General features: G+C 51.7%; 1 protein-coding gene across 2 annotated transcripts in view; it reads right to left on the bottom strand.

The window, feature by feature from the left end:
• Window positions 1-12,650, bottom strand: part of HTRA1 (HtrA serine peptidase 1) — a 58,153-nt gene that overhangs the window by 7,529 nt on the left and 37,974 nt on the right. For both annotated transcript variants that reach the window (XM_044935477.2, XM_025274410.3), the window contains one exon: window positions 474-668. In XM_044935477.2, the coding sequence (XP_044791412.1) occupies window positions 474-668 (195 nt within the window). The remainder of the gene's footprint in view (window positions 1-473; window positions 669-12,650) is intronic.

Here is a 12,650-nt window from a genome sequence, read left to right as displayed (position 1 = left end):
AAGGGAAATAGCTGAAGTGGAAAAATGTGACTTAAAATTAAGATTCCACTGATGAGACTGTGTGGGACAATCCCTGACCTCACTGGATATCGAATGCGCTGGCCTGGTGCTCAGACTGTGCCCCCCAAAGACAGCGGAAACACCTCTGGGGGCTGCAGAGCCTGTGCGTAGCTGAGCATCCCTCCTTTCACAAGGTTGCACAGGCAGCTCAACCCAGGGGTGGCTGACCCTGGGGCAGGGCAGCGAGGGGATGGAGAACTCCTCTGGGCTGCAGACTTGGGCAAATCTCAAGTGCCCGTCACAGGAGTCCCTGGAGACTGCCAACAGGCTGAGGACCAGCCCTTCGGCCTTGTCTGCTTTAGGGGTTCAAAAGGACCCCATTGGAAGCACCATGAGGATTCTGAGTCCAGCCCGGTTCCTGACTCCAGCCCAGCTTCCCAACTGCAGCCCGACCCTGCGGCACACGGGCTCACATTGATGATGGCGTCTGTCTGGATGTAGTCCATGTCCGAGTTCCGGAGCCCCAGTTCTTTGCCACCACGCTGGGTGGTGCTGACGATCCCCGTGGTGACCGTGTTTTGAAGGGAAAACGGGCTTCCAATGGCGACCACGAACTCTCCCGGCCGCAGCTCTGAGGAGCGGCCAAGCAGTAGCACGGGCAGCTTTCCCTGGAAACACAAAGTTGGCGTTGCTGCCTTGGGTTAAGTGAACAAAATGGGTAAGCGCACGGATGTCACAGAATGCCAGGCACTGGGGGCCGCTCGTGTTCACCGGGCCTTGCAGGAAACCGAGGTCAGGCGTGACCTCCCTTCCCAGCTGAGGACTGACGTCCCTCCCACCCAAGATAATCAGGGCAGGTCAAGTGCACGCTGCCGCCGCAAGCCAGGAAAAATGTGGGATGGATACTGGAGGCCAGCCAGCTCAGGGTCTCAGCACATCTTGAACCTGTCAGCACAGATTTGCTCTGAAACCTTGAGGCCAAGAGACAGAGGGGGATGAGTATAGGATTGGGGAAAGCCCGACCGCAGGCGTGGTAGAGAGTGAAGTCCCAAGGAAGGACCTAGAGCCCACAGCCCCAGGGGAGAGGAAGAGTGGATCAGCCCCCTCTTATTGTAGGCACGTCCCTCCTAGGTCTTGAAGAATCAGGAGCTCTGAGGGCTTGGAGCTGCCCTGACTTAGTCCAGGGCATCTCTGTGCTAATCCTGGTGATGGGCAGAGGTGGGGTTGGGGACAGCAAGGCATCCAGGGCCACTGGACACCAAGACCCAAGAGATGGGCTCTCTCCTCTCCTGGTAAAGTCCTCCACCACCATCTCTGCTCCCCCCGCCCCTAGGCGGGCTGATTAATCCAACAAAGCCTGCTTGATCCCCAATGACCTGTGAAGGCCAGTAGAGTCAGGAGCCCCAAACTACTCTTCAAACCAAAACGCGACAAAACAAAGCCAGCTCGAGTCACAAGGGCTGAGGAGCGCAGGGCTTCCGTCCTGGAGAGCTCTAAGCTCTCCTCCTTTCCTCCCCAGAGCCAGGCAAACCTCTGAGTCCCTCTCGCATTTGCTTCCTGAGTCAAAATGAGCAGCTGCTCCAAGCAACAGGGACCAGCCCAGAAAGCAAAGACCTGGTCCAGGCCTCATGCTAATTGTAATGTAAGAGTCCTCATGTTTGTCCGCCTCAAAAATGAAGGAAAGAGGAGAGGAGGCTGGGAGGGCACAGTGGGTGGAAACCAGCGGTTATTTCAGCATTGCCTCTGCCAGGGACAGAGCAGAAACCAGCTGATAAGATGGGGAGGTCACCGGGTCCATTTAACAGATGAAGAAACTGAGGTTCCAAGCAACTGGGTGACTTGAGATAGGCCAGGGGCTTAAAACTACAACACTGAACCCAGACTCTCATCCACTACAAAGGTACTGAGCCACGAAGACCCCCTCTGACCCCAAATAAGGAAGATGCTGGTCAGGAACACGTTGGATCAGAAAACTCAAGGACTTCCCTTGCGTGGTTCAGATGGTAAAGAATCTGCCTGCAGTGCGGGGAACCTGGGTTCAATCCCTGGGTTGGGAAGATCCCCTGGAGAAGGGAATCGCAACTCACTCCGGTATTCTTGCGTGGAGAATCCCATGGACAGAGGAGCCTAGAAGGCTGCAGTCCATGGAGTCGCAAAGAGACACGACTGGGCAACTAACACACACACAGACATGTGAAAAATGATGCCCCTCAGATCACAGATACTAAGAGGCCTAGAAGAGCGCCACAGTCCAGAGCTCAGACCAAGCGGCCTGATTAGATGGTGGCCGGACCTTACAACCATTCTGGTCCTCAGTGTTCTGACCTGGAAAATGGGAATAATGCAGTTCACTGATCTCATCGATTTGATGTGAGAATTCAGTGCCTTGGGATCTGAACAGCTCTGTGAATGGTACGTCATGTAAGTGGGGCATGTAAGCATCAGCTGTGTTACTGTGATTAACGTCAGGGTCTGCGCAGACTCAGTGAGGGGAACCCCACCAAGTAAACTCCCACAGAGTAGGCCATGTCTCCCAGCCCTCACCGTCCCCCTTCCCCACCCGGGAGGAGGCTGGGGGCACAGGTCTGCCCTGACAGTGACATTGCCCTTGTGGTCCCCCGAGGCTGAAGTGCGTGGCCCTGCTCTGGAGTGGGGCTGGCCTGCAAGCCCCAACTCCCAAGCTCATCTAGAAGTGCGCCAATGAGCTCAGCAGGGCCTGTTTACCCTGGGCCCGTGCCAGCTGCCTCTGCCAGGGATGACTTCATCCAACAGTCACAGGGGGTGAGCGGACAGGAGTCAGAGCCGGTGATGAGCCCTCGGCCACCCTGGGGGAGGCCTGCCTGGCAACACTGCCACTCCTTCAGGACCCAGGGACAGCCTTCAAAGCTGGGCTGGAGGGCTGAACATGGCGGTCATGGCTCCTGGGCTGGGTTCTCCAGTTGCTTTTCACCAATTTCAAGGCGAGAAGTCAAGTTCAAACCCAGAAGGTGGGCCCAGACCACATCAGTGCAGCAGCAAGCCGGGAACCACAACAGAAAGTTACATGGGAGGACTCACTGTGGAGTCTTAATTAGCATCCACTCATCTTCCAACCCTGTCCCTTCACCTCCACCCCTAGGAAAGGGGGCCAGACCCAGGGGGCCACATCACAGTGGGTTTCGAAGGAAGAGGGGCCTGAAGACAGTGCTCCCTGGAACTCCTGTCTCTAAGTCTGAGCTCAGAGCCAGGGGCCAAGGAAAGCAGGCAACGCTGTGGGGAGCAGAAGCCATATCGATGGAGGAGAGAGCCCCCGGGGGGAAGGAGAGAATCGAGGGCTCACGTACGGCTCAGGTCAGCTGCGCTCCCTGCAGAGGAGCAGGCCTTCAGCCAGGAACGGGGCCCAGAGGACCCCATGTACCAGCTGGGCTCCAATGCAGTAAAGTCACTCACTGGAGTGACCATACAGGCTGGGACCAGTGGACACCAGTGATACAAGCCCAGAGTCTCCCCAGGGACCACTCCTCACTTCAACACAAAGGGAAGAAATTCAGCTCACAAGCGGTCACTGGGCCAAACCTGCACGAATGGCAGCACTGGGTGTCACCTTGCTTAATTTTTATTCACAGAAACATCTCCTAGATTCTAAGGGACAATCATAAGACAGAAATAAGCAAGTGGACATATCTTAAGGGGGATTCTTAGACTATGAAGCTTGGACTGCTGTGGAAGGAATGATCTTTTACCCCTCAGGTGACAAAGCCCTTTTTCACAACTGCCTTGGCAGTTAGTGCATATTTTTACCCATTTTACAGATGTGGAAACTGAGGCTCAGAGCCGAATTGACTCCTCACAGCTCGCAAGCAGCCTGGCTAAATGAGAGAACAGGATTCCCAGCTCTTAGAGCTTCACTCCTTGTCAGTGTTAATCTGAATTCTAATTGTAGGCAGAAATCTTTGCAAGGGAGTGACAGGGGCTGGAGATGTGGGCCAGGCCAGATTTACAGCCCTTCAGGAGGTCAAAATGCCTCTTGTGGGCCATTTGGCTTCTGCTCTCCGCAGGTGCCGGCTGGCCCTGTGAGCGCCAGGCTCTCCAGCCTGTTTTAGATACAAGAGGGGCTCGTTCTCAGCCTCTCTCCTCATCTTGGGCCTGTCTGCTCAGTGCAGCGATACCTCTGCTGGCCAAATTCCTACTTGGTAATTGAGCATTTTATTCCATAGCTGTCTAGACACACACTCCACCGGGGAACCTGGGGAAGATGCAATGCAGATACAGCGGGAAATGCCAAGACATGCCTCAGCCTTGACCTGGGGATGGGAAAACCCTGGGGCCCACCTTCAACCCCCTCCCAATTCCCGGTTTAACCCTGTGCTGCAGTCCATAGGCTGGTTCCCACGCTGCCCACATCAAAGCTGTCTCCAGGCTCCTGGCGGCAGACACTCTATCTGAGCCTCGCTCTGCAGCGACCCGGCCACAGGCCATCTTGGAGATGCCAGCCTGGCTCCTGACAGCCGCTGCCCACATCTCATCACCTCACCAGAGCCTCACAGCACGCCTATGAAGCACAGGCACGGACATTCATCCTCCGCTTGGCAGGCGGGAGGAGCAGAGGGGAAGGAGGAAGAACAGGCAGACACACAGCTCCCGTTCCTCGTCTTCAGGTTCTCCAGCCATTGCGGGGGAAGGTGAAATGCAATCGGGCATGGAGCAAAGCAGGCGTGGAGAGCTTGTAGTGGCGAAAGCTCAACCCTGAGGCTCCGGACCAGAGCCGAGCAAGAACCCTTGAACCTCACCAGGAGAGCCTCATGTTATCCCAACCCCTCCAGCATGAAGGGCATCCCAAGGTGAGTCCATCATACTGCCCATTCTCAAGGTCACGCTCTTGCTGATGAGAGGGAGGAGGCTGGGAGGCCAGTGGGAGAGGCAGGAAGTCGAAGTTGAAAGGCGCGTGGCCTTCAGCCTGTAGGTGACTCCCTGGTGCTAAATGCCAGCCCCACAGCAGAGTCAGCAAGAGGGGCTGGAAGGGAACATGGATCCCCCGGGTCATTGGCCACGCCACCCAGGTCGACAGAGAAACAGCCCAGACGAGGGTGTCAGAGTCTTGCATGTGGACTCCAGACGCGCCATGTCCGTGTTAAGTCACTAACGATAAGCCATAGGCAGGATACGAATGGTGTGATAGATTTACTGCTAAAGCATGGAGGCATGTTTTACTGCTAACACATACACAGCATGATTAAAGAAGGCTCCTACCATTCGTTTAGATGACAACAAACGAAGGACCCACAACTAGCAGGCCTGGCAGTACCCCTCCCATGAAATAATGCCTACACTGAAAGAGAACTTTCTCAACAAGTATTCACCAAGGGCCGGGCCTGGCACAGGGATCACAAAAGATAAGTGAAATCCACCCGTGCCCACCAGGCTTACTGTCTGACGGGTGGGTAGACACACAAATCATCAGAACACACAGCAATAAAAAGAGCTAAAATCCATCTCCCTCCCCTAGGGCCACTCAGCAGAGAATCTTCCCTAAGGGTTAAATATAGATCAACACTAAAAAATGATTTGAGTGCATTAACTAGGTGTTTTTTTTTTTTTCCAGCCGCAACTAAGAGAAAAACCAATGCAAATAAAATAAACATCCACCTGCTCAAGGGCAGAGCGGTGGGAGGGCTGATCACTTCCAAGGCTCAAGGGCAAGAGCGAAAAGCAGCTCCTTCCTTCCTTCCAGCTCATCAACGGCAGCCTTTCTCATGGCCACAAGAGGGCCACCATCATTCTAGGCAGGACATGAAGATGTGGCAACACCAACTGGAAGTAATAGGCTCTTTGCTCCCTTGTGTGTCTCTTCAGAAGGGCTGAGCGTCTAAAAGGGCCCAGCACATTCCATTCTTCCCTGGCGGTCAAGGTTACCCTCAACCATACTTTGGTGGGGGCTGGGGTGGTCATGGCCTCCATGGCTGCCTTAGCCCCTCAGGATTTGCCTGAGTTAGGTGCTGGGGCGGGGGGGTCAGGAGTGGACCAAAAACAGACTCAGGGCTGTGCCAGCAAGACGGAGGAGGGCTTCGTGGTGGGTCACCATCAGCGTCCACTGAAGCTTAGGGAAAAAATGGTTCCTTTTATAGTGGTGATCCTAATACACGTCTGAAGAAGGCTGCAAGTATATATTGCTTCAGGCAGATTTTGGGGGAGTGGAGGGAGGAAGGGAAGAAGGAATGGAAAGCATTATTTCAAAGGAAAGCAATGATCCCAAATTGCCAGGGCAGTCAGCGTGAGATACAAGTGGCTTGTAGACAAACCTCCCCCTTGTCCGCATGCCCTACCTGCCTCATGCTCTGTCCTGAGGGCATGAGAGATGAAGTACTTCCTGCCATATCAGTAAACGAGGATGCCACAGTCATCAGCGGTTGCAGCCCTCTAATGTGAGCTAGAGAGCCCTAAGGGCACTCAGGAAGGAGAAGGATACCAGCCATCAGACTGCAGCCACTCCCTATGGTGAACCCCAAGGCAGCTCAGGATGTGAAAAAAAAAAAAAAAAAAAAAAAACACAGGAAACACCCAGGATGGCAGAGATGCGTAAGAAAGGAATGATTTCAGTGAGCCCAGACTCTTGCTTCATCCCATACATAAAAAAACACTAAATTCCCTAACTTGGGATATCTGGTTTGCTTTTATTAACAATAATCTTTTGATGTGAAGACTTTGCTGTTTAGTTGCTAAGTTGTGCCAGACCCTTTGTGACCTCACGGACTACCAGGCTCCTCTGTCCCCCACCGTCTCCTGGAAATTCACGTCCATTGAGTCAGTGATGTTATCTAACCTTCTCATCCTCTGCTGCTCCCTTCTCCTCCTGCCCTCAATCTTTCCCAGCATCAGGTCTTTTCCAACGAGTCAGCTCTTCTGCTGATACTCAAGGTTGTGGCAACACCAGCTGGAAGTAATAGGCTCTTTGCTCCCTTGTGTGTCTCTTCAGAAGGGCTGAGAGTCCAGAAGGGCCCAGCACATCCCATTCTTCCCTGGGGGTCATCAGCCACCATCTGGTCACAAGGTTACCCTCAACCATCCTTTCGTGGGGGCTGGGGTGATCATGGCCCCCAAGGCTGCCTTAGCCCCACAGGATGTGCCTGAGTTAGGTGCTGGGGAAGGGGGGCATCAGTCCTTCCAATGATACTCAGGGTTGATTTCCTTTAGGATTGACTGGTTTGATAAGTAAGACTACCTGCCTTTGGTTGCAAAACTTCCATATAATCTGGCTCTTCCCCTCTCCTCTGAGCAGTTCCCCCAGGAGCACTTGAGATGCTGTCTCCCTGGACTGAAGTCCTAAAAATTCCCACCCAATAAAACATAAGTCTCAGCTTCTAGGTCGTGACTGTTATTTAAGTCGACAGGCAGATGGGACAGGCATCGTACCCAGCCTACACACCAGGGGACCAACGGTCCCACGGCTGAGGGCAGTGATCTCACTGAGATCGCAGGTGTTCTCACCAGTCCCCTCTGCCCACTGCCCAGATGCAGCAGAAAAGAGCTGCCAGTGCCAGACCTTCTCACAGAGCAGGAGGCGGGAGCAGAGATGACATGCAACAGGGCCGTGGGAGAGCTGAGGGCAAGTCAGAACAGAGGCGAGACAGAGGGAGCCAAGGCCACAAGTCCTCAGGGTGAGGACCCAGGCCACACTGCTTCTCCCAGTGGGAGCCCAAGTTACACTCAGCCAAGCCCGGGCTGGGTGTGGAGGCAGTCTGTGGGGCACCACTTGCTTCGTGAGCCCTCTGTGTGGCCTGGCCTCCCCCTGCAGGGTCATCACAACTCTGATTCCTGCAGGAAGAAATGGCCTGTGGTGAGCAAGCGCCCTGCCTATGGCTGGCCACAGGCTTATCCCCCAGCATCCACAAAGGGTGGTGCAGAGTGAAGACACAGACAAAACACACACACAGACACACACACACACACACACACACACACACACACCCTCGGTCTCTAGATAAACTGGTAGCACAATTTCCCAGGGAGCAGGCCATCTGTATTAACTCACTCTGACCTTGGGTCACTTGACAGACTTCTCTGGGCTTCAGTTTGATCACTTCTAAAATAAGGGAGTCGAGCCTGGTGATGTCCAGGGTCACCCCAGCTCTGACAATTAGGGATCTTTCCAGAAGACCTGGTAGATTTCCAAAAAACCTCTTAGCAGCCAATGGTTAAATTGGTGAGGTCAAAACAAGCCTCAGAGCCCTTAATAAATCTCTTCTCATACGACTCCCCAAAGGGGTCAGATGATTCCTGCAGACTCTCACAGCCCAAGAGGAAAGGGGATTCCTGGAATTCTCCAGACGCTGGCTCAGCCAGTAATCATCGAGAGCAGACCTCAAAACAACGATCCATCAACATTTCAGCTTCTGGCCACCCTGGGTTTTGCCTAAAAGCCCTTGAGCGCTCCTCTCATTGCAACCTCATTCCCCAAAGCTTGGAAGGAAGGGCCATAAAACAAACCAATAAAACTAAAAGAAAAATTGGCAACTTTTTTTTTAACCTCATGACGCAAGCCAACGACTTCTTTCTCTTCCTTGCAGAGTATAAAGTGCTCCTGTTACAAAAATATTTTTGTTGCTGAATCTGCAAAAGCCACCATGTCTGCCAGCTGCCCAGCACATGCATTTCCAAGGGGCTGAGGCTCACAGGCTGGTCCTGTGTGTCCGATGAAATTTGCTTCAAAGGCTGATGTTGCAGGAACTGGCTGAGACTCAACTAAGTGATTCAATGTGGTCTTCTGGAAGCAGTTATGCTAACCTTTCATTTTCTTTAAAAAATATGCAATGGGAGGAAAAGGGCATGTACCCCAATCACAGCAAGGAGCGGTGCCACTGAACTTGCGTGCTTCCTAAGGAACGGCAAAGTAGACCATAGAATTCAGGGGGATGTCAGCAGCTAAGACTTGCCTGAGACATGGGGATCCGGCAAGGAGAGAAGTGAGCCCAGGAGGGGCTGAGGGACAGTGGATGAACCAGGGCTCTGCTACATAATTTTCAGGGCTCAGGATGAAATAAAAACGTAGACTCCCTTGTTCACAAAGTACATAAAAAGTACCATTAAAGGCACTAAAATATAAGGCTTTTTTTTTTTCTTCTACATGCTCTCTCTCTTCATCTGTCTTGATGTTTTTATTTGCTGTTCAGTGTTGTGCTCCCTGGGGCATGAAGTTGTTCATGGGGTGAGTACAGACCCAGAGCCTCAGACTCAGTACTCTGCTCACCAGCTACCGGACAGACCCATGCACTGTGCCCAAGCAGGGACTCAGAATTTGAGCCAGCCCTCTCCCCACCCCAAGGGCCCACTGCCCCAACCCACAGAGGACAGAGTACCCCTAAGGGTTCTGCAACTTCCTTCGGCACCAGGTACCTGGATGGGGTGGGCAGGGCTTGGCCCTGCCTTGTTGCCGGCAGAAAGAGTCATCTATCTGCTGCCCAGGATGCTGCAGGGTATACGTACCCCATGTCTGTATGCCCTGGGGGAAGGAGGGTGGCTGTGACTGCCATGTGAAGCCAGGGGTCCCAAGAGCCAGAGGAGCAGGGTAGCCAAGAACCCATCCTGGGGAAGTGGGAAGGCAACAAGGAAAGTGGGAAGGCTCCAAGCACCCAGCATATACTCCACTCATCAGACTTCACTTACAAAGCACAAAGTCAAAGATAAAACCAAAATGGAGAGGGCATCCCTGGCGGCTCAGTGGTAAAGAATCCACTTGCCAGTGCGGGGGACACAGGTTCAACCTCTGATCTGGGAGGACCTCACCTGCCACAGAGCAACTAAGCCCACATGTCACAACTCTTGATCCCGTGCTCTTGAGCCCAGGAGCCAAAACTACTGAAGTCCTCAGGCCCTAGAGCCCATGCTCTGCAACAAGAGAAGCCACTGTAAGAAGCCTACGCCCTGCCATGGAGAGTAGCCCCCTCACAGCAACTAGAGAAAGCTCTCGCAGCAACGAAGACCCGGCACAGCTATAAATAAATATATAAATAAATAAAATCATTAAAAAGATTAAAAGAGACCTCAGAGCATTAATTGGAGAAGGCAATGGCAACCCACTCCAGTATTCTTGCCTGGAAAAATCCCATGGACAGAGGACCCTAGTAGGCTATGGTCCATGGGGTCACAAAGAGTCGGACATGACTGAGCATTAAACCCTCAAGCAGGGTTCTCTTCTGTGAATGCACAGGTCCTGTGCCCATAAAGCAGTGGTGCCAGGGGAGGAGGTGGCGGACCAAGAATGAGAAGCTTGGGATTCAGATCAGAGAGGGCGGAGGTTATCAGTGATGACAAGGTCAAGGGTACAACCAAGGGAGGGCGGCTGCAGCAAGCAGGTGAGTCGAGAGGCCGGGCCAGGAAGGATCTCCTCCATGGCACTGAGATCACAGCATACACAGAACTCGGAAGGACGGCGTCATCAAGTTACCACCATCTGTTTCCACAAATTGACATGTTATTGTTGCTGTACCAGGAGGGGAGGAGAAGAGGTGCGACGTGCGAGGTGGTAGGTGGGGGTGACTGGAGTGGGGGGCGTTCAGGTGGGACAGATAAGAGAAGTGATGGAGAAGGAGGGAAAGAGAGGGAAGAAACAGAGGACGGTTACGGAAAAACAAAAGAGAGAAAAAGCAAATCAATCAACCTAGTCCTCCTCACTGTTTACGCACACCTCCATAATGTTTAGTCTCCCTTAAGCTGTATCAAGAAACACTGGCATTTCAAAGATCCCCTTACTCTTGCTGTTTAAACTGCAAAATGTCAACATTTTTATATGGAAGCCCAAGGGCCAGTGACTGTATATATTCTCTGGCATCAAGAGGAGGAAAAACATTGTCTCACTGAGTGCAACTTGCCTCCCCATCCACCAGCTCCTCCGCATCTATCTGGTGACTTCAAGTTGGCTAACGCTGCTACAGTGGTGTTTGGCCAATAAATATTTATGAAAATCAAGGGATGTGAAAGTGAATATATGAATAAGTAAACAAATCAGATCTTAAAAGATCCATCAGGATCCTAAAATTGGGATTAGGCCAATACTGGGGGTTTGCCAAGGCCTGGCATTTCAGTTTGGGTAACTGACTCTGGATGCAGCCTGGTTTTCAGTCGTCAATGAGGCTGCAGGCTTGGGACTCAGGTGATAGGAGACAACTTATACCTACCAGTTCCACAAAGGGGTGTGGTCTCACTATATTTGGTAGTTTCAGTGCTCAGCTTCTTGATATCTGCTACGCTGAATTGAAGGCAGTGTGGATCCCTCCTGACCAGGACCACTTAGAGTGTGTGTGGCTCCAGAAACAGGGAAGTTGCCCAGGATATATCATTTTCATATTATTTATTCTAAAAAAATCTTAAAGACATATGCATGCTAAGTCACTTCAGCGATTCTATGGACTGCAGCCTGCCAGGCTTCTCTGTCCATGGGATTCTCCAGGCAAGAATACTGGAGTGTGTTGTCCTGCATTGACAGGTGGGTTCTTTACCTCTAGTGCCACCTGAGAAGCCCAAAGATGTATAACTTTCTCTATATAAAAATAATTTGCGTTGGTCAATTACACAGGGCTTATTACAATAAATTAATTCTTACATATTCATGACATAAAATGGCAGCATAAAAAATATTCTAGCCACAGGGCCAATGGTTTCTATGAGTTGCCTGGCAGCCAAAGCAAAGAGGGAAATACCATGAGTCACAGGTTCTCATTATCAGATTGTGGTGCCTTATTTAACAAAAGTGACTCGTTAATTAGCACAATTATTAGAATAACCAGTCCTCAACTCACCAGAATGTCTTATTTATGCCTTGCCATGGAAAACGGTTGGTTTTAGGAAAGCACTTTCGGGAAACTACTTCCATCCTGCCATGAATGAGAAGCAACCAGCTCATTATGAACCCTCTGCACTTCTAGACTCTCAGGAAACTGCATAAGAAAGTGGAGCTTTCCAGAGTGCGACCAGGAACCCCAAGGCCAATAAGAGACATAGACAATATGCAGAGGAACCAGTTAACTTGTGTTCTGGAAGCCTCTAGTAAACTCACTGGGAAACAAGGTTGCACTCGTCCAAGGTCCACGTCCTCAGGCTGGGCAGAAAGGGAAAACTAACCAACTCTAGGCCCCCAACTCTTTCCCTCGGCTGGCTCTGTCTGTTCTTCCATCTCAGTGTGGATGTTATCTGCTCAGATAAGCCGACAATACCTTCAGAGGGCACCCCAGCCTCCATGCCTCCTACTGCTTTCTCTGTTTCTTCATTGAACCAATCGCCGTATTTATTCCAGTCTGCCTGTTTCTACACCAAACAGTAAGCTCCATGGCTTCTGCCCATTGCTTTTAAATCTTCAACACAGTATTTGGTCAAATAGATGCTTATTTTAGCGGCTCAGTCCTGGCTGATTCTTTGTGACCCTACGGACTGTAGTCCGCCAGGCTCCTCTGTCCGTAGGATTCTCCAGACAAGAATACTGAAGCAGGTTGCCATTCCATTCTCCAGGGGATCTTCCCAACTCAGGAATAGAACCCAGGTATCCTGCATTGTAGGTATATTCTTTACTGTCTGAGTCCCCAGGGAAGTCCCCAAAATAGATGCTTAATAAATATTTATAGACACCATGTATGAATAAAGAATAACAGAAACAATGAATGAATCAGACCTTAAAAGATAAT

Source organism: Bubalus bubalis, chromosome 23, assembly GCF_019923935.1.
Source record: "Bubalus bubalis isolate 160015118507 breed Murrah chromosome 23, NDDB_SH_1, whole genome shotgun sequence".
NCBI lineage: Eukaryota > Metazoa > Chordata > Mammalia > Artiodactyla > Bovidae > Bubalus > Bubalus bubalis.
The sequence above is the reverse complement of the archived record's forward strand: the minus strand, read 5'-3'. Positions and strand labels throughout refer to the sequence as shown.